This window comes from Acartia tonsa, chromosome 14, assembly GCF_053477335.1.
Source record: "Acartia tonsa isolate MP-2025a chromosome 14, ASM5347733v1, whole genome shotgun sequence".
NCBI classification, from domain to species: Eukaryota; Metazoa; Arthropoda; class Copepoda; order Calanoida; family Acartiidae; genus Acartia; species Acartia tonsa.
Window position 1 is genome coordinate 12,496,204 of NC_137273.1, and position 27,724 is coordinate 12,523,927.

The 27,724-nt window shown below is 33.4% G+C and overlaps 1 protein-coding gene across 2 annotated transcripts; it reads left to right on the plus strand.

Annotated features, from left to right (window-relative positions):
- The first annotated feature begins 4 nt into the window (after positions 1–4).
- On the plus strand, positions 5–26,189 carry LOC145305563 (regulating synaptic membrane exocytosis protein 2-like). Of its 2 annotated transcripts, XM_080147233.1 has the most exons (14): positions 5–510; positions 2,030–2,104; positions 2,833–2,965; positions 11,676–11,861; positions 14,147–14,329; positions 14,807–14,943; positions 15,495–15,622; positions 16,309–16,441; positions 17,419–17,471; positions 18,145–18,260; positions 18,750–19,204; positions 19,698–19,867; positions 20,856–20,954; positions 21,764–26,189. In XM_080147233.1, exons 1-14 carry the CDS (start codon positions 48–50, stop codon positions 21,971–21,973), a joined length of 2,541 nt encoding a protein of 846 aa, XP_080003359.1. In that variant the 5' UTR covers positions 5–47; the 3' UTR covers positions 21,974–26,189. The 2 variants fall into 2 exon arrangements, with proteins under 2 accessions (XP_080003359.1, XP_080003360.1); XM_080147234.1 differs by lacking the exon at positions 2,030–2,104.
- The last annotated feature ends 1,535 nt before the right edge of the window (positions 26,190–27,724 follow it).

Genomic DNA, 27,724 nt, shown 5'->3' on the forward strand with positions numbered 1-27,724 from the left:
AATAAACCAAACATGTATCTAACCGTCTAGGAGATACAAATGTTATAATGAGACCCACGACGAGTAGAATCCAAATAAAAACTGTGTACAAACAGGAGAAATGTGAGCTTATTGTTTCAATAATCAGCGCCATGAACCTGCCACCTCGGCGGGGCACGGGCGAGCACCGCAACCCCTACGCAAAAGTGTTCCTGCTGCCCGACCGCAGCGAGATGTCGAAACGGCGGACCAAGACCATCCACAACTGCAACAACCCGCTGTGGAGCCAGACATTTTTGTACGGCAACATTCAGTGGGCGGAGCTGCAGTCACGCCTTCTCGAGGTGACCGTCTGGGATTTTGACCGTTTCGGCGCGAATGACTTTCTCGGGGAGACGACAATATCGTTGGCGAGCTCGCTGAACAGCTTGGAGGCGGAGTGGTACTGTCTCAACATGCAGAAGGCGGCTAGCAGCGTGGGGGCGGCCACTACCAGCTCTAGGATGCAGCCAACTGCGGAAAGTCTTTTAGGTAAAAAATTTTTTATGTTTTTGAACAAAAAACTGTATTTTCATTAGAATAATGTATTTTTACACAAGGGATAGGCCAATGGAAGAAAAAGTAAACAACGCCTAATTTATTTTTAAGATTTATTCTTTAATCTTAGAAGACAGTGGGGTTGATAATTTAATCTTCCATTGTCTCATCCCTCCTCTTCAATACAGTATTATTTTTCATACTTTACATTACATTTATATTCTTATTGTATTTTAAGATAAAATTATAAGGACGAATATTTTCAATAGCATATATAATACTTTGTCATAAATAATGTAAAACATTCTTTAAATTTCTGAACTATACATATATTTGTAGCTTTTTACTATTAATATATCTATATAAAGTCCGTTAGGTTTTTATATGGTCTATCATGTATTTGGCCTATACTGAAAGTTTCTTTTCAAGCCCAAACAATCAGTTTTGAAATATCTTTGATGTTAAATTAAAGAAAATACTAAAAATATGCAAATTTGGTTGTGAGTTTTTATGTTCAGGTACCATAAAATCAATAGAAATCAGTATCTTGGGTCGAAAAAGTTCTATTTTGTAAGCATTATGACCAAATATATGATCTAATATAAAAAAAACTAACAGAAATTATATTTTTATTCAAAATAATCTAATTCAACTATAATGTATCAAATACTATAGGCTTTTTTAAGCTAAAAACATACTGTAACTTTTCCCACTTTTTTTCACTTTGGTGTGTAAGTGTCAAATAAAGTAACAGAGAAATATATTATGAAAAACAATTAGTAAAGTATTGAAACAATACACATACAATTTATTGGTTTATGTCGGCTTAATGGCTTCAATAAATTTACATAAAAAGGATCTTTGCTGACGTTAAATCGACATGTTATCATATCAATTCAAGTTTTTCAGAATATATTTCTCCCTTCTATAAGCAAAGTCACAAATAAAGGGTAAAAACCCTTGGACTAACCTTGGGTTATTGGAATTTAAAATTTTTTGACTAAAATTTTTATTTGTGAATTTGGCTTATTGAAACTTTGATAACAGCATTGCACCCGAATAGGATATAACCCACTAACAGCACTTAAGCCACTGTAACCTTGATAATACTTAACCGTCGGGGGCTAAAATAACCTAACTTAACCTAAACAAAGGTTGATATGGTGTAATCTTATTTGGGGGCAATGCTTTCAAGGGATGGAGTGGACAACGACAATCAAATTAATCTACTTTTCCCTCTTAACATCAACCAATAATTTTATGATTTAAGGGGGGGGGGGTAATGAAACCATCTCGTAATCAATGAGTAAATCCCACCTAGAATTCGAAATTCGATCTGAAATTTTGCATTCTTGGTAGGTCTATTTTCCCTAACTCGAATAAAAAGTTGGAAATGTAACAGCTGGTTACGAGATGGTTGCATTAAACCTTCCCCCCCCTTTATTGTCAATGTTTTTTCCCGCCGAAAAAAAAACAAAAACAAGGACAATAATATTGTATGACGGGTATTTAGGGTTAAATGACCAGGACCCCATGCAATACACAGATCACCTGTCACCACCGAGCACAATAGGAGACAATTTTACAGGTCTAGCTTATAATAGTCAGGGCTCGGCAGCCGCACCTCAGCCGCGCATAAGCCTCAAATTTAAACCCGATTGTGTGCAAAAAGTAAAATTCCGGAAAGACATCCAGCAAGCTGATTTAAAAGTTATAATATTTTGTTTCACTGAGGCTTATACAAGGCTAACGCGCTGCTGCCGAGCCCTGATAATATTAAAGTGTGGTTTTTTTATGAGATTTTACACAGCTAATTTTCATTTTCATATGGTAATCCATGAAAGGTATTTATAAATTTTAATATTCTTACATAAGATTAACAAGTGCTATATAGCTTAAAATGTTAAGTTCATTTCATAACATATGAGAGGCAAGAGCCATTGGGGACAAGCCTTAAAATTAGTTGCATGAAAGGTATTAGTTGTGTTTTGATCACAAGAATCAGTATTTCAAAACTCATACTTAAAGCTTTAAAATCATAATTTTTATTTATGATTAAATTGAGAAATACGCTAATAATATTGTTTTTCGAAATTAATAATTTATAAGGATTTTGTTAAACATGTTGTTTCAGTCCAAAGTACATAATTTATGATAATTTGAATCAATGTTCAACTGTGAGATATCTCTTAGATTGATTCTTTAAAAACAACAAGTGGGTTTATTCCTTTTAATATTGTGGATTTTAAGAGACTTTAAAGTGTCATTAAACAAAAATAAAAAAAATCTTGTTTTTTCAGCTTTTTATTATTTTAGGTTCACGTTTTTCTGACTCTGAAATCTCGGACCTGGAGGACGTTTCTGCGGGCGGCGGTAGCGGGTATCACCGCCGCAACCGCCAACTGCCAATGGCGGGTTATGCCGCGTCTGATTTCGGCGGCTCTATAGCAGGAATGTTCAATGAAATAATATATCCTAATTTAAAAAGTAGTAAGGTTTTTATGTCTTAAAACTACTTGACCGATAAAGTTCTTTATGAACCTAGTAATAGTGTCTAACTTTTTTCTTTGTGTATGAGGTGGGAGGTGGGAAAGAAAACCCCTAAAAAAGAGATGGATTTTTGTTACGTCACAAAGATAAAAAGTTAGACACTATTACTTGGTTCTTCTTTATTATAGAGAATCTTCATATTGGTCATTAGATGGTTTTAGGCTATTCTATATTTAAAAGTAAAGTCTTGGAATGGTTTTAGGCTATTATTCTGCTTTTATGCTATTTTTCTTCAAATACGGAGCCCCTAGATGCCAGGAGCGCAACCACTAGTGTAACATATATTACTAAAAGATTGCTATATGGTGAGAAAAAAAATAAGATTTCTATCATGGAAAATGACACAACCCAATCTTTCCTGATTTTGTATAACTTTTACGTAACACGATTCCAGTGACGTCATATTTTTCTTTCCCGAAAAAGGGAAGGGGGGAAGAAAATCTCTTCAAAAGAGATGGGGAAAACCCCCTTTTCTCCCATCTCTTTTTTTCTTCCCCCCTTCCCTTTTTCGGGAAAGAAAAATATGACGTCACTGGAATCGTGTTCCGTAAAAATTATACAAAATCGGGAAAGATTTGGTTGTGTCATGGAAAATTACCAGAGGTGGATTCTTAAAAAAAATTTACCCCACTTATCGCTTAGTGGGGCAAAATTGTTTTCGTGAAAAATCCTCCAAAATCACATAAAAAATCTACAAAAATTAAATAAAATGTTATGTTAATAACCCTTCTATGATTTTGTTTAATTTTTGTAGATTTTGGTGATTTTGGTGGATTTTTCACGAAAACAATTTTGCCCCACTAAGCGATTAGTGGGGCAAATTTTTTTTAAGAATCAACCTCAGAGATCGGTTTTTAATAAATGCCGCGTTTTTTCGACAATTTTTTAGACATTGATTGATCGAACGAAGACGATGGGAGAGTATACAACATAAGAATTCAAAATTTTAAAATTATTATTATAGCCATTTGTATAGGGTCTAATACAACTTAAATCCATTTTCGCTGCATATTTATATTATTAGATATTATACAAATGGCTAAAATGATAACTTTAAAGTTTTGATTTCTTAATTTGTATACTCTGTTAAAATCGTACGGGGCATTGATCTTCAAGATGAAATAAGTTTTAAAATAGAGTATACAACTTAAGGATTCAAAATTTTAAAATTATTATTTTGGCCATTTGTATAATGTTTAATATGCAGATCTAAAAAGATGCATTAATAAATATGCAGCGAAAATGGATTTAAGTTGTATTAGACATTATACAAATGGCTAAAATAATAATTTTATAATTTTGAATTCTTATGTTGTATACTCTCCCATCGTCTTCGTTCAATCAATCAATGTCTAAAAAATTGTCGAAAAAACGCGGCATTTATTAAAAACCGATCTCAGGAAACTAAAGGAATAAGACAATGGCCGCAAATTTTTGTACAATTTCAATGATGATAAACAAAATAACCCCCGTTGTAAGGTGCAGTGGTTGGAACTATCGGACACTCAACTAATTGAACCAACAAATCAAATTTCTACAAAAGTCAATGAATCAGAAAACTTTGGGGACTTTTTCCAGTTTTACTTTTAGCCTATAATATGCCTATAAACAAAAATTGACGAATAGGAATTGTCATATTTTTACAATTTATAATTTGTATTTTTAGAAGTACAAATTTAACCATAAAATGCATTTTGCATTAAATCATAAACATTGTTTAGAACAAAAGTAACTTAAACAAGGACAATTATGGCAATAAGTTGTGCAACAATAATAAGCTATAATACTAATAAAAAGCAACTAAAGCGTAGAAAAAAAGTGGGTTTTTTTACATACAAGGTAAATTTAAGTATATATAAAAAATTGTTTTATGGATTTAGATAAATTTTTATGTATCCTATTACATCTATGCTAAATTTTTTTTATGTTTTTCCGTTAACCACAGAATCAATTTCCTTTTATGGAAGCTTCATTTAGGTTTCTTGAAATTCAGAACATATATTTCACGTAGCAGATAATGTATTAATGTAAGCGATTATATTACAGAAAACTATTCATTGTCATTGCATTTTATTCAGAGCTGGATCTTTAAATCATTTTAGTGGTGAGCCAGATCGGGGTGAGCCAACTTTCCACCAATGAGAGCACAGCATTTTATGAAATGCCGCGCTGTGATTGGCTGAAATTCGGCGCACCCCGATCTGGGTCACCACTAAAATGATTTAAAGATCCAGCTCAGCTTAAACTTGATAGTATATACTTGTTCAGTTTTGAAAAAAACAAACAACTGAAATAGAAAAAAGTATGACGTGGTAAATGTTTTAGAATATAATAGCACATTGCTGCCATGACAGGGGCCTTATGCTACTGTTACCCTAAGCATTGTAAAAATCCATAACCTACCTAATTCAATTAAAATCATTTTTTTAACTGGTAGAAGTTATGAAAGTTTTAATGAGATAATCTTATAAAATTCTTGTCATTTTCTTGTACACATTCCCATCATTATGGGGCATATTTAAGTAATTTAACATCCATATCAGTTCGACTGCTTTAAAGTTAAAGTATTACAATTTACTCTTATTTTTTTTAGATAAAAATCATTTCATTTTGTTGCTGCGCATAAACACAAGTGGCCTGGTTATAAAAATGTTCTTTTATTTGTTTGGTAAACACGTGTTTTTTTTTACAGGTCTCGGCAGCCGCGCTTAATCCTCAGTGAAATATTTATTTACTAAGTATATTTGCGATAACTTTTATTTAATGAAATCTTCCAATTTTTAACATGTACAAAACGGCCTGCTTAATTGCTTCAAGATCCATGTCAGATCTATATAGGAAATAAATGTCTATAAACGAGCTCAAGTTTTCCAAGGAATATTTGTTTAAAACTCATAGTGCTCCAATAATCCATAATAAACTCTCATTGCCCAGAACGATAAGACCCATTATTTTACTTTATTAAAAATAAATTCCTTTTTTAAATTTCATGTTGCTATTTACCTTATATCAATGTATTTTATTTCTAATCATAAAAAAGAAAATTTAAATTTATAAAATAATAAATGTAAGAAAACTCTGTTTTAAAAGAATTCGATTGTGGCGACACTTTGTGTGTTCAAATATTAAACTAAAATTGTAATCATCATCATTAACCCTTTGGTGATGGTAATGTAAAGAAAAAATATAATTTAAAAAATCTTTTTAAAATCATTTAGATTATTAGATGTTTACTTTCTTTTAGATAGTAATGCCGGGTGGGGAAAATAGATTTATTGAGAAATAGATATGCATATAGAAAACTAGCCAATAGGGAGATAATTATATCGAGCCAACTCTAGTTCTATAATATGAATATTAAGATTTATGTCAAATCTGTTCCTAAAGAGACAATCCATATATTTGGAATTTCTTTTTTTGCGCACAAGCGGGTTTTAATTTGAGGCTTATGCGTGACTAAGAAGCGGCTGCCGAGCCCCGTGTTTTTTTTGTTGGTTACAAAACCAAATGCAGAAAAAAAACTGCAGTTCTCCAAATAAACAGTTTGTATTCATCAGGGATTTAGGGAAAGGGTAATAGTGTTCAGAAACATTTAATTTTAGTCGTTTATGTCAGGGATAAAACAATTGATGATAAATTTATTTCTCGTATTCATTCGAATCCGGTGGATAGGAACCGGTTCTCATCCAAACGAAAAAACTATGTCTAGCATCGTATTATATCCAGCTTTCTACGAATATAAAAATGTACAATCATAAGATTAAAACCAGTTTTTTTTAGCCCGTGCCTTCGGCACCTCGAGGCTAAAAAACTGGTTTTAATCTTATAATTGTACATTCCATACCCGCGGAAAGCGGTTTATAATACGATGAAAGAAATAACTAATAATCCCCTAATGTTCATAAACAAATTTATCCATTCTGTATATTAAAATTATTGGTTGAAAAGTTTGACACTACTAATTTGGAACCAACCAATCATTTTCTTTAAACTGAAATTTTTTTAGCCAATGAATCAGATAACATGGTTATAAAACTGTGGGTACCAGTGTAATTAACATTACATTCTCCCCTTCTTCTAACATCAATAAGTAGTTAAAATTGACAAACCTAAAGATCAAAGATAGAAATCTTTTGCTATCTATGATTATAATTCTTGGAGTATTATTTTACATCCTAATTACATATCCCTTTATCCCGACTTTTCAACATTTATTTGCTCATCATATTGTATTTTTGTTTTGTTTCAACAACAACAATAAACAGCCGTTTTACAGATATTAATAAACATCCCGACTAAAATGCAAACTTCATATTGTAAAATTATCTAAGATTTTTTAAACTGAGCTGGATCTTTAAATCATTTTAGTGGTGAGCCAGATCGGGGTGCGCCGAATTTCAGCCAATCACAACGCGGCATTTTATAAAATGCTGTGCTCTCATTGGTGGAAAGTTGGCTCACCCCGATCTGGCTCACCACTAAAATGATTTAAAGATCCAGCTCAGGGGTATATCTGTACGTCCGTCTGTTCGATGCTGCGATTGTTCAACTGTCAAGGTCTTTGGGTTCTTTGGGAGAAGGGGGGGGGGGGTATTTAGTTGTATATTATCTGCGCAATCGTCTCATTTAACACACATTTTTAAAAGCGAAGCTTTTCTATAATTAGGGTCGGTCCGTCCGAGATAGATAGCTTTTTAAAAGCGAAGCTTTTCTATAATTAGGGTCGGTCCGTCCGAGATAGATAGCTTTTTTTCGATAATTTAGGAATGTTAGTATTGTCCTATTGATTTCAAACTTTGCATGGTGATTCCTGTAGTAGTTAGGTAAGATTTAGAAAGCGTATGCACTCTATAATCATTACAATAATGTCCGTACGTCCATTTTAAACATGTTGATTTATTTTACTTTTTTAACAACAAATTTTTTGTGATCTAATAGTACGATTGATCTGATTTTTGGTATACTGATTCCTGAGACAACAAAGTATAATATTATAAGCGAAGCAACTCTATAATCAAGCCCTAAAAATGTAAGTATGTCCATAAACATTATTCTGTATTAAGCAGTTTTTTAACATATTTACTTACAATTTTGCTTTGACTCTTATACATTTATATTATGATTATTCAGTTCTGACACTATACATGTGTTAATGTCCGTTTGTCCTACCATTTTAGTGCTTCGCTTTTATGGATGTTGTTATCCTTGTTTATTTAATAACATTAAAAAGATAAGGTAACAAACATTATATAATATTGTCTTAACATTTCAACAGAACTTAATTTACTTGGAAGGTAATTTTGTTGCCCATGATTGGATGGTACATTAACCTATTCAAGCCCTTAATTCTGTTTCATATCCTTTAAGCTATAAGATGTTTGAAAACCGGACACAGGACCTATATCTTTCTTTACCTTTCTTTTTCATGACTTTGAAAAAGAAGCATCGGTTATTTAAGTAAGTATATGCAATTCTCCTGGATGTCCTATCCAAGCTAAAAAAATAAACCTTAAACGGAATTGTTTAAAGTTTTTTGTTTGTTTTGGGTTTAAGTCTTTTAGGGATAGTTTTAGGCCATCTTTCTTTGCCCTCCAACTCCCTTGGAATACAAATTACCAAGATGGTAGAGGGGCAGCTGCTAGTGTTAAATTAAAACAACAACATAGTTTAAATCCAAAGGAATGAGTTCGAGCCCAAGATTTTTACTGTTTAAAGTAATGTTGCAGTTTTTAAGCAACACTTTTATTCCTAGGCCAAACGCTTAGTTAATTAGATAATGCACCAAGAGTTAGGGATACAGGGAAGGAGGGGACATTGGGCTGTTTATTACACTAGTCCACAAAGTTTTATTAACGTTCTCTTATTCATTGGCAGAACAACTTTGGGAACTTTTATTAAATTTTGATTGGTTTGTTCATTAAGTTTCAACCACTAATTGTAATCTAGGGTTAATTTTGTGTATTATCATTGGATATGTACAATAATTTATCGGCTATTGTCTCATCCCTTTAGATTCTTGGCACGAATCAAGAATTAGGAATAGGTTTATTGAGGATAAATTACTCTTTTCTAACATTTAAGTAGTTGAAATAAATTTGTTTCTTTCTGATTTTAAGATATTTTAATTACATTATCATATCCCTTTACCCCTGGCAAGAATGCATCTATTTTTTTCTAGAAAAAAAATAAATTCAGTATGTACACAGGAACCTTTAAGGATAAGACACTGGAATAGTTATTTCTCGTATCGTATTATAAACGGCTTTCCGCGGATATAGAATGTACAATTAAAAGATTAAAACTAATCTTATGATTGTACATTTCTATATTCGTAGAAAACTGGATATAATACGATGCTAGACATAGTTTCTTCGTATGAATGAGAACCGGTTCCTATCCACCGGATTCGAATGAATACGAGAATAGTTATTTCTCGCATCGTATTATAAACGGCTTTCCGCGGATATAGAAAGTAGGGTTGGGCCGGATATCCGGTGTGGCCGGATATCCGGCCATTTTCAATATCCGGCCGGATACCGGATATTGAAACTATCCGGCCGGATATCCGGCTATAACTATTTTTATATTTTACACCAAAAATCTCTGCTTTTTAAAATTTTAAATGGCTATAATTTTCTTATTATTGAAGCTAGAAGAACATTTTTTGAATATGTTTATCTTTATGTAAATTTTATATATGAAATCTCAAAAGTTTATTAATAATTTTTTTTGCTACTTTAATATCTGGTAATTTAGCCGGTTATCCGGTAATTTGGCCGGATAACCGGATATCCGGCATTTGAAATCAGCCGGATATCCGGTATCCGGTATCCGGCCCAACCGTAATAGAAAGTACAAATATGAGATTAAAACTAGTTTTTTTAGCCTTGAGGTGCCGAAGGCACCGGCTAAAAAACTGGTTTTAATCTTATGATTGTACATTTCTATATTCGTAGAAAGCTGGATATAATACGATGCTAGACATAGTTTTTTAGTATGGATGAGAACCGGTTCCTATCCACCGGATTCGAATGAATACGAGAAAATAAATTAATGTACCACCAATTATGACAAACAAGATTACCCATGGATTATAAATACCGTTGGAAAAGCTTGGAATTTGTTACTTTGTGCAGACCAATTATAAATAAACCCGGACCAAAACATTTTTAAGCCAACAAATTTTGTAAATGCTTAAAGTTTTAATAATACAATATTTTTTTAAATTTTAATAAAAAACTATCAATCCTTTTATGCCCAAGCACACTTTGTGATCGAAATAATTTGCATTTCAACATTAGAACACTATTAATACAGGGATGGTTAAAAGGAAAATAAATAAATTAATCCTCTAATTAAATCAGTATGAAATCGTGCCTGGTGTAAGATTTAACCGCTCGTAAGTTGTAACTCTCTCGTGTGCTTAAAGGAAGTCATTATATAGGCAGCTGGCCATATTAGGAACAGGTTTGGCTATCAAGGTGATTTCTTGGATTACAAGGCGCGGCTGCTGAGCCCTAGTAAGAAAATTAAGGGTGTTAGCTTGCTATTGGGGAGGTGTGCGGTTCGATTCTGGACGACTCCGCGTCATATAAGAGTTATTAAAAATGTTACCAAATGCTATAACATTATACATACACGTTACATGAAGTATAGATTAAGCTATAAAAATTGGAAAGAATTTTAATGAATATAATAGATTTGAAATTTGCATAAAATTTTAAGGAATTTTTATAAAATTCGTTTTTTGTATAATTCTTTATCTATAAGCGCAAATACAAATTAAGTTAAATAATTTTGACATCTGTGATTGGTGGATTGAAAACTATCTGCGCCCTGATTGGAGAAGCTTAGGTGACGTACATCATTCAACCAATTAGAGCGCAGGTAGTTTCCAATCCACCTATCCTATTGGTCAAAATTTATTAACTTAAATTGGATTTGCGCTTTTAAATAATGAATAATATAGAAAACAAATTTTATAAAAAAAAATCCTTAAAATTTTATGCAGATTTCAAATCTATTATATTCATTAAGATTCTTTCCAATTTTTATAGCTTAGTATAGATGTCTTGGCTCATAAACAGTTGCAACTAATTACCATGTTGTTCAATTAAAAGGTTGATCCAACTAGTTAAAGCATTAGAGTAAATCCCTAGAGGCCTTTTGCCAACTATCAATGGGGTCTTTGAAAATCAACTAATGGTGTCGGTAATATTAACACAGCCAAGTAGCAGAAAACAATTTGATAGCAGACGAAAATGGTGCTTGGAAAAGGGGGGCAGGTAGTTATCTGTATATACATCTATGTATACTATAGATCTGTTGTTAAAGTTATAGATAATGAAAGAGTAGATGCGTTTCTAAATAAACTAATATATATATTAATATTTATGATAGAGAAACAATTAATTTTAATTAAAATACTGCAGATACTAACAAAGAATAATTTTAGTTTTTGCATTAATTTATTATAAAACATCGACTTTTAAATAATGTGCTATAAAATGAACAAGATAGTTAATTTTATATTAGGCGTTATCATCTTAGAAATATTTTTTTCAATTTTTAAAATTTAAAAAAAAATTAAATCATTGAACAATAAAACAAGGTGGTAGTATCGGCCCTGGATCTTCTGTAGGGGGCGGTGGTCTGCCCCCATCCGAGCACGGGGGCAGCAGCTATGGAGGTAGCCGACGGGGCGGGTATGGGTATCGTGGAGGCCCTCCCTCCGTCATTAGCTCCACCTCTTCACGAAGGATGTTACCGCGGATTCCATTCCCTGGGGGCGACAGGTAATCTTTTTTCTCGTATTTATTCGAATCCGGTGGATAGGAACCAGTTCTCATCCATACGAAACCTCGGGGCTAAAAAAACTGGTTTTAATCTTATAATTGTACATTCTATATCCACGGAAAGCCGTTTATAATACGATGCGAGAAATAACTATTCCAGTATGGCTTCGAAACCTGTAAATATTCGGTGGATTAGAATAGGTTCTCAGCCATACTGAAAAATCATGAATAGCATTGCGTTACAGACAATTTTCCACGAATATTCGGGACTATGTATATCCTATATTTTTTTCAATTTAATATCTGAGGAAGGCTGCTAATACGATGCGATAAATATCTAATAAACCATTTTTAAAAATGATGCTTTTCTATTATAAAGGTCGGAAAGAAAAGTTTTAAAAAATAAACCAGGTTTGATTGATTAAGCTTCCAGAGCTTGATGATAAATGAATAGACGTCATGACCTAAGTATAAGTTAGCTTTACTATAAATAATAGCCTAGAAAACAATTATACGAGAGATATTATATGAGATGCAGATTTCTTAGTACACTCAAACTAACATTTTAGCAGCGCGGCTGCTCTGTAATTAATCATTTCCTGTCTGTCTGTTTTTAATGTTTACTCCCTTCTGAGTATTTGCATTCCTATTGTGTTTTTTTCTTCAACACGTGTAAAGGTTCGGTAAAAGTCAAATTATTTTTTTAAAAGCTTCGCCTGCTTTTCTTTGTTCTTGTTATATCTGCAACATATATTTAACATTTTATTACCACAATAATATATACAGAGATGGGTTCTTAAAAAAGAATGCCGCGTTTTTTCGACTTTTTTAGACATTATTAGGCATATCAATTAATGCATCTTTTTAGAGCTGTATTAGACATTATACAAATGGCTAAAATAATAATTTTAAAATTTTGAATTCTTAAGTTGTATACTCTGTATAACGATATCGTCTTCGTTTAATCAATCAATGTCTAAAAAATGTCGAAAAAAACGCAGCATTCTTTTTAAGAACCCATCTCAGGAGCTGGAGGGGAGGGTATTTACAAAAAAAATAACAATTATAAAATATATACATATTTCTTCTTGATGTTTTTAAATTTTAGTTTTAATAAATTAAAAAATAAAAGTTTGGATCATGAAAAAACAAGGATGACAACATCCATAAAAGCGAAGCTCTGAAACGGTAGGACAAACGGACATTAACACTTGTATAATGTCAGAACTGAATAATCAGAATGCGAATGTATAAGAGTCAAAGCAAAATTGTAAGTAAATTTGTTGAAATACTGCTTGATACAGGATAATGAATATGGCCATACTTACATTTTTAGGACTTGATTATAGAGTTGCTTCGCTTATAATATTGTACTTTGTTGTCCCAGGAATCAGTATACCAAAAATCAGACCAATCGGATAATTAGGTCACATAAAAATTTGTTGTTAAAAAAGTAAAAAAATCAACATGTTTAAAATGGACATACGGACATTCTGGTTATGATTATAGAGTTGCTACGCTTACTAACTCGTACCTAACTATTACAGGAATCACCATGCAAAATTTGAAATCGATAGGACAATTCTAACATGCCTAAATTAACGAAAAAAGCTATTTATTAAAGTAAAAAATTCAACATGTTTAAAATGGACGTACGGACATTTTGGTAATGATTATAGAGTTGCTACGCTTTCTAAATCGTACCTAACTACTAAAGAAATCACCATGCAAAATTTGAAATCGATAGGACAATTCTAACATGTCTAAATTAACGAAAAAAGCTATCCGTGACGGACGTACGGACGGACCGACCCTAATTATAGAAAAACTTCGCTTTTTAAAACAAAGAAGGGGGTTTTGTCGTATTTTTACTGTAGCTTTTCTCCTATTTCTAGTCCCTGCGGGGGGCTCTAACACTGCAGAGTAAACATTAACATTTACATAACCTTACATATCAAAAGCTATTGTGAAAATAAGACGAAACGCACGACTTTATATTCTATTCACGATCTAAACAATTAAAAGTCAAAGGCTTTGATTACGTCAAACATACCCAAATATGACTAATTATCATTTAACTATGGCTTCGAAGTCAATTAATATCCGGTGGCTATGAACTGGTTCTAAGCCACACTGAAAAATCATGTATCACATCGTTTTATATCTAGTTTTCTACGAATATAAAACCAGTTTTATTAGTCCCGAAACGCCTAATAATAATAATTGTACATTTTAACATCCGCGGAAAGCTGTTTATAATACGATACGATAATTACCTATTCTAGACATGGAGGCTATGGCCGGGGGCGCTACCATCATTCTATGGAGCGTGGTAGGCGTGGTTCCGGCTGGCCGCCGGGACACGGCGGTTTGTCGCCGCGCAGCAGTCACGGTGGCGGCGGCTATAGCGACACGGAAATGTTGGAGGAGAGACAGTATGATAGGGATACCTATATGATGATGCATAGGTAAGGATTCATTTGTTAGGGCCCCCGCAGAGGCTAACAGCTTTAGGTTCCCCACAGGGATAAAAGTCTAAATATAGGTTTTTAAAACCAAAGTTTCAAAAAAAAAATCAAAACTTATTATGAAATATTTTGGTTTATTGCGTAATTCAATTTTAAGTTTTTTTAAACTTAAATATGAAGACATAAATTCTTATTTTTTTTGTTTCAAGATTGATAAAACTATGTAAATATACATTAAAGTTATTTTATCAAAGCGCTAGAAATAAAGAAAGAAATCTAAAGCTTAGTTCATATTTGTTATGTTTCATAATAACACTAGATGTCAGAAAAATAGCATAAAACCACCACAAAATATTTATCAAGTTTCCATAGAAAGCAAATCTTAATCGGACAAGACATTTTTGACATCTGTCGCTGCAAACCCAAAAAATCTTACTTCTTAATATAATAGGATATAATACTATTTTTTTTTTACAGGAACCGGTTGGACAGCCTGCGACAAGAACGTGACCAGGGTATGTACGGGGGCCCTAGGGGTGGCCATCAACAGGGGGGACCTCCGCCCCCGCAAGGGGGTCCTCCACACCCCCATGGTGGCGGATATGAGAGTGATCAAGGAAGGGTTAAAGTCACAAGTAAATGGAATGTTGCTGTTTCTACAACTGGCAGAAATACAATGGAATTTTTTTGTCAAAATTGTTTGCTTGTATGTAAATTCAACAGTAACTTGTTAATTGTTGTAGGTATAGCATTATTATGTATGCATGGCAGTTACTTTGAGTATAACTGCATTTTTAGCAAAGGATTTACATTTTGACAGAAAAACATCTAGTTATATTTCTGACGGTTGTAGAAATACTATGTACCCAAGTAAATAGATAATGATAAAATGCTTTGCTCCAAGAGGTAATTAAAAAAAAGAAAAAATATTAAGTACCTCTGGTACCACACATTTTAAATTAACTGCCTAAAAAAATGTAGGGGATTTTTTTGTTTTTTTGGGGGGGTTGTAAGTGTCCCAACCCCCAAGAAAACAGTTTAAAACCACCAAAGGACCAGTAGATATATTCCCTAAAGAGTATAATCCGTTCGATTTAGTGGTTACCGAGATCTACTTTGTATTATATATATTGTATTTTCTCTTAACTTTAACCCTGCTTTTAAAAAGGTCGTGGAGGTCAGGGACAGTACAGACAGCATCCAGGCGGGGGGAGAGGACACCCTCAGGGACAATACTCCCAGGGGGGAGGACCATACACTCCTGATGGAAGACAGGGGGACCCCAGAGACCAACAGGAACTTATAACTATAGTATAGAATATTAATTGCTTTTTTAAAGTCATGTCCCAAAGTTTTAGAGAGCGAAGAAACTCCTCCACCTATTCTGAAATAAAATAAAAAATTAAGGCCGGAGGGGGGGGGGGGGGAGGTATTCATGTCTAACCTCGAAAAATTCCCCCTACCCCTATTTTTAATTTATTTTAATAAAGGGGGAATTATGTACTTAACCAAACACTTTAAAGGAAACCGCCAACGTACCATAACAAAAACTGTTTTTTTTTGTTGTGATTTGAAAAGTAATATAGGTTTTGGTTTCTAAAAAAGGAACTCATAAATAAAGGATTTGTTGACATAATTTTATTGCCCTTGTCTATGTCTAACTAGTGCTTCCATGTTAACCGGGATTAGTCGACATAAATTATGTCAAAACATTACCTCAAAGCTTGTTAGGGATGGGACGTTGGGCTGTTTATTACACTAGTCCTCAAGGTTTTAAAATAATTTTTCTTTTTCATTGGCTTAACAACTTTATGGAAGTTTCTTGAATTTTGATTGGTTGGTTCATGAAGTTCAGTGTCCAATTGTTTTAACCACTAATTATGTATAATCTACAGAAGGTGTAATTTTGTGTACCATTATTGGGAATGTAAACTATTAAGATCCTTGCTTGTTCCTGCATCTATAGTTATAATTGTGACCAGGGGAGACATCCAGTAGAACCAATAATAATTGTGCAGAGGCCAACCCTGGACCAACCTGCAGGATATCCTCCCTCGGATAGAGGACAAGGATATCCGCAGGGAGGTCAGAATTACCCTCCTGGGCCGCAAGGTACGAGATTAGTTATATAAAAACTAGTGTTGGGCCGGATATCCGACCATTTTCAATATCCGGCCGGATACCGGATATTGAAACTACCTGGATACCGAATATACGGCTGTTTTCTAATGCCGGATACCCGGTCATTTGTCGTATATCGGGCCATTTTCTATACCGGCCGAATACCGGATATCCGGAATTAGAAATCAGCCGGATATCCGGTATGCAGGTATCTAAAATCCGGCCAAAAAAGTATCCGGCCCAACCCTATTAAAAACCAGAATGAGTAAAATTTTAGCATGAACGAAATTTTTTTTTCGAGCGGCCCCCCCCCCCTCAATAGAGAGGTAAATGGGAATGGTAAAATTGTGTATGTGGAGGGGGGGGGGGGATAAACATCCCCCATTTTTTTTTTTGGGGGGGGGGAATGATAAAAAGTTTTATATAATGTATTAAGGTTTGCGAGTTTCTAGTATGTATTAAATCTATGTACCCTTTATTCTCTTTCGTATATTTAAGATCACTAAACATCTGCTTTAAAACTAACTTTGTCCGAAGCTGCTTAAAGTGCCCCCCAAAAAATGACGTCATACAAAACAAATGACCAATGATTGGCCAGTATACATTATAATTTAGAAATGGTAAAAAGTGTACTGGCCTCATTTGTATTGTATGACGTCATTTTTCATTGGCTACTTTACTTTGTCCTTTTGTCAATACATGATATTTTTTCTTTGTTACTTATGGATATTATGATCCTTGTTCGATTGTAATTGCAGCGATCCTTATGTAAATATATCAGAGCTTGGCAGCCGCGTGTAAGCCTCAGTAAAACGTCATATTCAGCAGGATGTCTAAACCTGTTCCTAAACAGACTATCCATAATTTTTGAACTTTTTTATGCACACAAGCGGGTTTAAATTTGAGGCTTATGCGTGGCTTAGACCCGGCTGCCTAGACCTGACAAATATAATACATATACTTTGTAGGACCTATGCCCGCTCAACCAACAGTGCCAGCTCCAACTCTTCAACAATCAAACAGGAATGAAATACTTTTTAAATAAAGATTTGCAATTATTGAATTTTATTTATGGAGGGTTGGGGGAGTTATAAATGCGCCAAATTAACATAATATATGGACATAATAATTTTTTCTTGGGAGGGGGGGGGGGGGATGTATGTTCTGTTCTGTAGTGAAAACTTGCTTACTGGCATAAAAGATAGATAGATTTCTTTTTCGAGGATGGTGGTACCCTCCTCCAAAACATTACAAACTTTCCCTGACCTATGATAAGCTTCACTGTAGGATAACCATATAGGTTCAGCGGTTAGCGAGATCCTTCGACGTACACTACGACAGACAGACAGACAGACAAATATACATCCTGTTACTTTTATAAAATTATAAAATTGTAAGTTCTTCTCTAGCAATACTAAAACAATTCTTTGGCATGTGGGCTAATAGTTAATTGCATCGTATTATAGACATCTTTCCGCGAACAATAAAAGAAAAATTTATAATATTAAATCGTCTTTGTTAGCCCTAGATGCCTAAGGCCCAGGCTAACAAAACTGTTATTGATTTCATGATTTTTATATTAATTATAGTGGATAATTGTCTGTAATACGATGCTATACATGATGGTTGAGAACCGGTTCTAATCCAGCGGATGTTAATCGGTTTCGAAGCAATGTTTTTAAAGTATTTCTTCTAGAACCAATGCACAATCATCAACATCATTGAATTCCACCTCTTCAACTGCTACAAGTGCGGCCAACAGCCGTCCGACGGCGACATCAAACAGCGGCTTGATACCCGGCCTTCCCAAAGGAAATCATTTTCACTTGGATTTTAATTTGAAGCAATGATTAGGAAACCTTAGTTTATAGATTCTATGGAATATAATTTTAAAAATTTTATAAATTACAGATGGTAAATATTTAAAAGTAAATAAATTAGGCGCTTCTCAGAAAGTACCTTATTGAGCGTAGAACCCCCACCCCTTATTTTTGAAGAAATAAAAAAAGATTTTCGTTATTTTGATAATTACTTTGGGTAAGGTTAGGTTAGGTTACATTAAGTACTTGGTAGACTCTTCAGGATTAAGTCACCGCAGGTACAGGCCTCCCAAATTGGTAAGTTCTTTATGAAAAATGCTTCTCCCGACCTTATTTCAAATATTTTTAAATAAGGCGAGTTTGGGTAAGTGCCTAACAAACACTTTTGAAAGCTATACAAATCATAAACCAATTTGTTGACTAAAGTATTCGGCTATTTTTTTCCTACCCTTTTTCCAAGTTTTAAGATTGATTGTCACAGGAATCCTGCGAACACCAACTGTGACATCAATTTCCGACTCAGAGAAGAACGACGGCAGCCTCAGCGATACCGCCGTTTCAAACATCCACATAAACCGCCGCGCCGCAAACCGCGGCACGGCGAGCAGCGGCGGTAACGGCGGAATGGGCGAAAAATCCAACTCCACGTCCCAACTCTCAGAATCGGGTCGTTCGCGGCGGGTGGCGCTGTTCGGGGCAAGACAGAAGAGCATAACGGTGCACCGGTCGGAAGAGGTGATGCCGGATGGTGTGACAACGGGTATCAGCAGCGGCGGCTCGGTGTGCGGCGATTCCATAAGTGGGTCGCGGCGGCTGGTGCGACAAGGCACGTCGATATCCAGTGACGGCGAAACGGACATATTTCCTGATACTTGCTCCGAGAGCTGGCTCACCTCCACTTCGCACGAGAGCCACCTCTCAGAGTTTATAGAAGGTAAGAAATATATAATTTTTAGTTGCAAAGCTACTCTGTAAATCATCAGTTCTTTTCGTGTATCTTTATCTAATTTGTATTGGTTGGTTCCAAAGTAGTAGTTTCAAAACTTTTCAACTAATGGTTTTTTTTACCATCGCTAGGGATGTGTATAAATTTTTTGTCCATTGTCTTACCCCTTAAGATACCTGCGTTAATTAAATCGAGTAAAAAAATATATCTTGAAAGGATTTTTAAAATCATGTTTGAATTATTAAAGTCTTGGTTTTCTATAATTATGGTCTTACTTGGAAATCGTAGCAACTCTATATTTATCAACTGAAAGTTAGTACGTACATTTAACACAAGCTAATTTATAACTGTTTATCCCTATTCACCTGATTTTTGTAACAATGATTCCTTGGAGAAAAGGGTACAATAGTTTAAGCGAGAAATCTCTGCAATCTAATCCTATATTTAAATGTACCAAACTGTTACAAACTGATTAATTAAGGACTTGGTCCCGGCCAACTGGTGGGCAGGCAGGTGCTTGGCTCTCCTGTACTCGGTGATATACAACTCAGCCTGTGTGATAAGCGGGGTGACCTCGAGGTTGAGGTTATCCGTGCGCGTGGCCTTCAGAGCAAACCTGGCACCAAAACTCTTCCTGTTCCCTGGGTTAAGGTATAGTTTGTTTTCAGGGGAAATTGGACTGTTTATTACTACACTAGTCCCCAAAGTCTTATGATAACGTTTTCTTATTCTTAGGCTTAACAACTGAGGGGGGGGGGACTATAATGAATTTTGTTGGTTGTTTCTTTAAGTTGAGTGTCCAAATGTTTCAACCACTAATTGTAATCAAAAGAAGTGGTAATATAGTTTATCATTGATGGCGATGTGCACGTGCAGCAATTAATCGTCTATTGTCTTTTTCCTTCAAATCCCTGGACAAAACATAAAAAAGATTTATACAAAAGTAACAGGATTTGTGTTTGTCTGTCTGTCTGTACTAAATTATCTTGTTAATCGCTTCTCATAGGTCTTGGGAAGGTTTATAGGTATTTTTGGGGAGGGTACCAACACCCTCCCAGAGAAATGGCAAAAGATATAACTAACCCCATCTAGCGGCCGAGAAAATATTTTTGGGTAAACAGCTGATCTTAACATAGATTGAAAAAAAATATTTTACGTGCCCCCAAAGGCCTCTAGGGGCGTGGCCGCTTGTTGAGAAAAGAAGTAGTAAAAATAATATTTCTATAATACAAAGTAGCTTGATGTCTATCCGTCTGTCTGTAAGTCTGTCCGTCTGTCTATCTGTCTATCTGTCTATCTGTCTATCTGTCTGTCTGTCTGTCTGTCTGTCTGTCTGTCTGTCCGTCTGTCTGTCCGTCTGTCTGTCTGTCCGTCCGTCTCTTAAGATCTCGGTAACCACTGAACTGATAGGATTCTACTCTTCAGGATATATACCTGTTGGTCCTGTGGTGGTTTTAAGCTATTGGGACACCCCCAGAAATGAAAATCCCCCCCCCCCCCTCCCAAAAAAATGGGAAATCACATAAACTGGCAGCTCCAGAATTTTTTTTAAAATTACCTCATGTGGCAAAGCCCCTAGAGGCTAGAGTCAAAGTAATTATATTGTGTATCTTTCTATCAGCTGCTTGTTATTTTCTAGGTGTACTTGGTTTCTGGTAAGAAGTGCCTGGCCAAGGCTAAAACCGGATTGGCCCGGCGCACCTTGGATCCTCTGTTCCAGCAACAATTAACTTTCCAGGTATGAACAGGGACACCTAAGCACAAGTATGCAGGGACCTAACGGGATAAGACAATGGCCGATAAATTGATGTTTATCCCCAATGATGATGTACAAAATTACCTGTGCTCTAGATGACAATTATTGGTTGAAACGTTTGTGGACACTCAACTTAATTATCTAACCAATCATAATTTAGTAAAAGTCACCATAGTTGTTAAGCCTACGAATAAGTAAACAATATATTATGAAACTTAGGGACCTATTTGAACAATTAAGTATCATTAACCCAATTCCACAATTGGAAAACCCTTCAATATCTAAGAAAAAAAATTTTAAAAAAATATTTTTTCTTCTATTTCTGTTAGGTTAGGTTACATAAAAAATGTTTTGTTAATAATGTACATGGACGAAAAAAAATCCTGATGATGAGGGCAGTTTTGCCCTTGAAACGTTGAATAAATTTAAAAGTTTGATGCTTGAGTTTTTCATTCTGAGGATTTTACATGTTGGGTCCGTTAACCATTCGTCTTACACATAAAAAATAAGGAAAGCTTTGTAGTTATAAGGCATGTAAAAGAGTTTGAAAAGCAAATGATTTGTATTATTTATTCAATTAGAGTTAAACACTAGAGGGAGAAAGTGTTGAATAACAGTATCTCCCCATCGCATCAACCTTGTGCAACTTTTCTATTGGGTTATTGAAAATCAACAAATGGTGGCGCTTATATCAACACTGCCAAGTAGCAGAAAATAATTTAAAAGCAGACAAAAGAAAGGGAGGTAGTTGTCTGTATATACATCTATACTATAGATATGTTATAATTCAGGAGAGATATGGAGGGTGCGTGCTACAGGTCACTGTCTGGGGGGATTACAGCCGGACAGAGGGCAAAAAGGTCTTCATGGGGGTGGCTCAAATCATGCTGGACGATTTAGACCTCTCCAACATTGTGATTGGCTGGTACAAACTATTTGGAACATCCTCATTGGTCAGTGTACCCCCGGGTGGAGGCAAAGAAAAACGCGCTAGTCAGTAAAAAAAATCGCGCATTTTTAAAATCACGGTGCATTTGCGCAAGAGACCTATTACTACACAGAACCAAAAGTGAAAAATAAATGAAATGCCAATACATAAGGCATAAATTAGGAAGAGATAGAAATAAAAATAATAATCTAATGATAATAATAAAGACTGGTAACAGACTTATTAGGAAGTATTTTAATATAATATAGAGTTTCAAATATAAAATAATTTTTAATTATCTTAAGTTCTCACAATCCTTCACAAATAAACCTAAAATATATAAAAATTAAAAATAACCAACAAATACTTAGATATAAAATAAATTAGATTCACTTAAAATATCTGCCTATTAAACCCATCAACTCCTTCCAAAATTACAAATATAATAATAAAATAGAAAAAAAGTATAGTTAAGAAATTAGATCGATGTTTTTAAAGCAAAAGGGTTATTTTTAACATAGAATTAAACTATTTTGTTTAGTTTAGGAATAAAGTTTTACTGGTATTAATCTTTTTTTTTAACTATAACACAATAATTAATTTTGACACTTTATGGCCGAAAGGTTTATAAATTTTCCTACTTTTTATGTAGATAAAAAACACACACTATACTAATAAACCCAACCACTATCATTTAACCCTTTGGATGCAAAAACAAAATTTAATTATTTGAGTTAATTTTTATGGAGAGAATTTTAAAAAGAAATACACATTGCACTTAAAGGGTTAGATCAAGTTTTGCCTTCCATAATAAAAATTTTCTAGTCTTACAATTAAATATAAATAAACTGCCACTTTATCAGTAAATTCTAATCATAGCTAACATCACATGGTAAATGATTTTCCCTAATTAATCAAAAGTCTTTTTGAAGGGATTAAAAGCAATTCAAATAAAAGTACTAAATGCTGGAATAATTTTTTCTCATGTAATGTTTTTGTAAATAATAAAAGTTAATTTTCACAAGCATTAAAAGTAATTTGAAAATAAAATAATTGAATTAAAATAAATGTCAGAAACAAATGTAATATGGATCTAGTGCAGTTCAGGGTGAAATGATCCTGGTAATGATCTCCAAAAATCTATGAACTTTAAAGGTTGCCAACAGCCAAATGGTGGAATGTATAGATTATGCTTGCACGCACAAAGTTGACAAAAGATTGACTCCATGATGCACAGTTATCTCATAGTGCATATAAATGCACAAAAAGGACATATTTTATGGTGTTTTTCTAAGTGACGCTATCTGAGTGCAAAATTGGTTCTTGGCTATTCCAGATCAAAAAGACATTCTTATGCCACTCAAAATGGGGGGCGAGCATGACATGTATATTCAGCCTATGACTTAATATATTTTTGGAAATAATCATTACTAGGAAAATTTTGCCTTGAACTGCACTAGATCCTAAAAATTATGTCTCCAAAGATAAGAGCTTAACAACTAAAAATATTTTCATCCTACAAAATAAACTTTATTCTTCTATCTAGTTCAAACAGTTAAATGAAATTTTAAATTTTGATTGAATGACTTTTATAAACCTTAGTTATTTTGACAAATAAAAATAGCTGTACTACATAAAATAAATCTAACATTTTCACCATATTTTTGTCTAAAATTTAAAACTTAGAAATAAAAATCTTTCACTATTTCAGAGGTATTCTTGTGAGTTTTAAGCACACTAAATATATAAAAGTATTTAAAAATAGCAAAAATCATTATATTCTCCCTTTTATAAAAAAGTAAAAAAATGTTTTAGACTTTTTAAGTTTTAAAGCTTTAAAACTCTAATAAATATCTCTTTGTTCTAAAATAAAAAAATCCTAAAAACTCTACTTCTAGACAATAGAAAATTTTAAGATATTCAATATGAAGAAAACAATAATAATCACATTAATTTGCCAAGATTTAAATTTCAAAGAATGTTTCCTAACTTTTGTGATTTTTTAAAAATAATAGCTAGTAGGTGCTTTTAGTAAGAAGTAGATGTAAAATGATCCATAGAGTTTAGATATGCAATCAGTTTTTTTTATAGACCTCTTATTTTTAAGTAATTTAATTTTTTTTTAAATAATTTGATTTTAAGGTAATAATACGCAACAAATAAAGAAGAAAATTGCCATTTTAAACAAAAAAAAGTAAGATCTTTAATTTGACACCTTTATACTTTTTGAATTCTCTTGAGTAATTATTGAAAAAATCTTTTTTGTTGAGCCCATTTGAATCTTTGAACTTTAGGAGCACATGATGAATGAGTTAAAGAAAAATTACAGAAGTTAGGACATGTTCTTTAAAAACTTAATTTTTAAAATTCAGATCTTGACTGTTTAAAAAAACTGAAAGAAGATAGAATTGAGACAATTTTAAATGCCTTCTACAATAATTTTAAAAAAGATTTGGCGAGATAAATTCATCAGGGAATTTTGTATTCGTTGGCTCAACAACTTTAGGGAATTTTATTGAATTTTGATTAGTTCATTTATTAAATTGAGCGTCCAAAAGTTTCAACCACAAATTGTTATCTACAGAAGATGTAGTTGTGTTATCCCTTTAGAATCCTGGATATTGAAAGAAGGCATTTAAAATTTGTTTCTTTCTTTAACTAGAAAATGGTATAGTTCTTGTCTTAAAAAGTTAAAATCTGATTTAATCTTTGTAATTTTTTTTCTTAACAAAAAGTTTTTAAAGGTAGTTCATCAAGCCCTTTAAACAATTTCTATCAGCACTCAGAAATAGCAATATATTGCCTGATTAAACTGTTAATCACTTATTAAGTAAAAATAATTTATGAATTATTACAATAGCTTATGTACATATAATTTAAATCAAAACAGTTTAGGATAAACAAATGAAGTCAGTTAGTAAATTTTAATTTTCAAATTTCCTAATTTAGACTATGGAAATTTAAACAAATGCAATTTGAAATCGTTCACACTGCAATCCTGGATAAAAAAAGTTACAGGTGTTGCCAACAAAAAAAACCCAGCTGTGTTAAGATGTAAAATTATTAATTTGATCCTTTTTGCAAGTACTTTAAACTTTACTAGAAAGATCAAATATCATTGAAAATGCAGAAGGACTTTAGTTGTTGGAGCTTGGGTTGTGCGAATGCCGCGCACTCCCTCGTCTCACAGAGATTCTCTAGCAGACGCGTTAGGGACAAGAAATACCTACTAAAATTTCATGGACATTTTTTCCCTTTTTTGAAGGCAAACTCAATGACCATGACAGTTGGTTTTCAAAGATGGCACCATAACCTAATTTTGTCTTGGAACGCAGAGTGCTCTGTATTAATGCAATCATCTGCTTATTAAGTACCTTCAAATAAATATATCTTAGATTAATTAGATAGATTTTTAAATATGTATTTTTATTCTATAATCAATTAACTTAAAATGCACAAATGCTTTAGTGATTTCTTTACAATTGAATTATAATCATCTTTTATTTTAATTCAAGTAGGAACTTATATTACCATCATATCAAGAAATTAACCATTAAAATAATGTAAATATATCAAATTAGCATTATTAAAATCATATGTTCATATCAATTTATTTATATTTATCAATTAATTTAAATAATTATTGGATTTGTAAATTTTTTATCAAAATTAAATGCTAGATTTTAGTCAAATTTCATATTCTATTTTCAAATTGCCTAAATTTAATTGATAATCTAAAATTATTACATGACTTAGTGGACCAATTTTTAATATTTTTATTTATTTATTTAGATTGTGTAAATAATATAATTAAGAGAGGAATTATATCAGAAATAAACCATAATAGAATAAAATTTAAATTATTAGGATTGTTAAATAAGAAAAATTTAAAATGTTAATTCAGAACTTTTCTTTTTTAAACAATCCTAAGCCTAGAAATAATAAATGTCAAAATTAGGGAGTTCCAAACTTATTATTATTTGGTTTGAAACACCCTAATTTTAATTTAGTGACTCTGTTATGCCCTATATGTAACACATGTATCAAGTAAAACAAAACAAAAAATGCTAAATGTCGTTTTCATTCACAGAGATGTTGTCTTGGCAGTGAAACATGGTACATATGTTACAAATATAGTTTAACAACTCTCTTATTCTCTCTCTCTCTCTATCTATCTATCTATCTCTCTTTCGTCCACAAACTTGTGATTAATTCTCTGTATTGAGACAGAAATATAAACTTATTAAATACTTATTAAGAATAGAAAAATTAAATTTTCAACCTGGAAATTATGTGTTTCTTGTTTTCTTATCTTCAAGGAAATCTACTCTAATCCGTAAATAAAAGTAATAGGATGTCTATGTGTGCGTTTCTGTCTCTCTGTGTGTACCAAAGGATTTTGCTAAACGCTTAACCGATTTGATTCTCCTTAGATCCTATTTTGGGGAAGGGTACCACCAACTTCCCAAGAGAAAAAGTCTCTAGAAAAAATTACCCGCCCCCCCCCCCCCCCCTACTACATTTAGATTTTCCTTTATCTTTTTTAAACTAAAATTAAAAGTAGGAGGTCGCCTTCCCCTACACCCCAAAAAGTGTTTCTACAGACCTCTAGGGTAGTAGCTGCTTGTCTTTATATAAAAGTAACAGAATGTTTATTTGGGTGTGTGTGGGTCTGTCTGTCTGTGTGTAACGAAGGATTTCGCTAAACACTGAAACGATACGATTCTCCTTTATAGTGTAGCTTCTCATAAGTCCTGGGTAGGTTCATAACTATTTTGGGGAAGGGTACGACCTACCTCCCAATAAGAATCGCTCCTTGAGCAATTTATCCAAGTTTTTAATTCGATATTCTATGTTATATAAGCAGTCTAACACTCTTTAAGGACGTCAATATTGAATGATAGGAAGGTCACGGGTTCGAATAACTTAAACAGTTTTGGCTATAGATAGAGAACCCTTCAATAGATTATCCAAATCAAGACGACATTCAAAAGGTTGTTTAATAACGTCTCTATGTATCCCTACCCTATGTACGTGTAATCTCAATTTATAGATTGAAACGACTCTAAATTGGGTAACCTTTAGGCCATTTTTTAATGGGTAAAGTAGTAGACTATTTTCATGCGACTTTAAGTAAAAGTCAAATAGTGACATCTCGACATTCACCACAGCGAGTTTGGGAAAACTCGGTCTTTTTTTTAGCTCCTCTTTAGGGGCACTTTGCTGATGAAGATGACAGTACCAGTCCTCTCCACGTCACCTTAGAACATACTCTGCATTTTTAATTGCAGTGTAACGCGCTCAATCGCCTAGGGTAACCAACACCCATCAGACAACCAACCCTTTGTTTGCGCCTGTTCCCCCCCCCCCTACTCGCGGATCTGACATAGCAGCAGTAGGAACCATTTTCAACGCCTTTAGTTAATAGTTATGACATGGCGTCGGACCGAGATTCGAACCTATCACCTTCCCGACGACGAGCGGATGCGCTATGTGATGAGCCACTGTCACGGTTTTTGATCATGTAACATCAAAGTCTTGCAGCTTGAGCCAGATTAGTGAAATTTTAAATGTCGTCGTGCGCTTCTAATTTGCAAGAAATGCAATATTTTAATTTTAGATATAAAATGTTCCATATTCAGCTCTAAAATAAATCATTAGTTGTTGGAATGAGTTTACATTTAGTACATTTTTAAATCATTTAGAAAAGGTCGCTGAATTTTGATCACCCTATAGTAAATTAATCTGGTGTTTCTTAAAGTTCATGATAAAATGTAAAAATATTATCACCAGAACAATTACAGATATTTACATAGATAGTAAA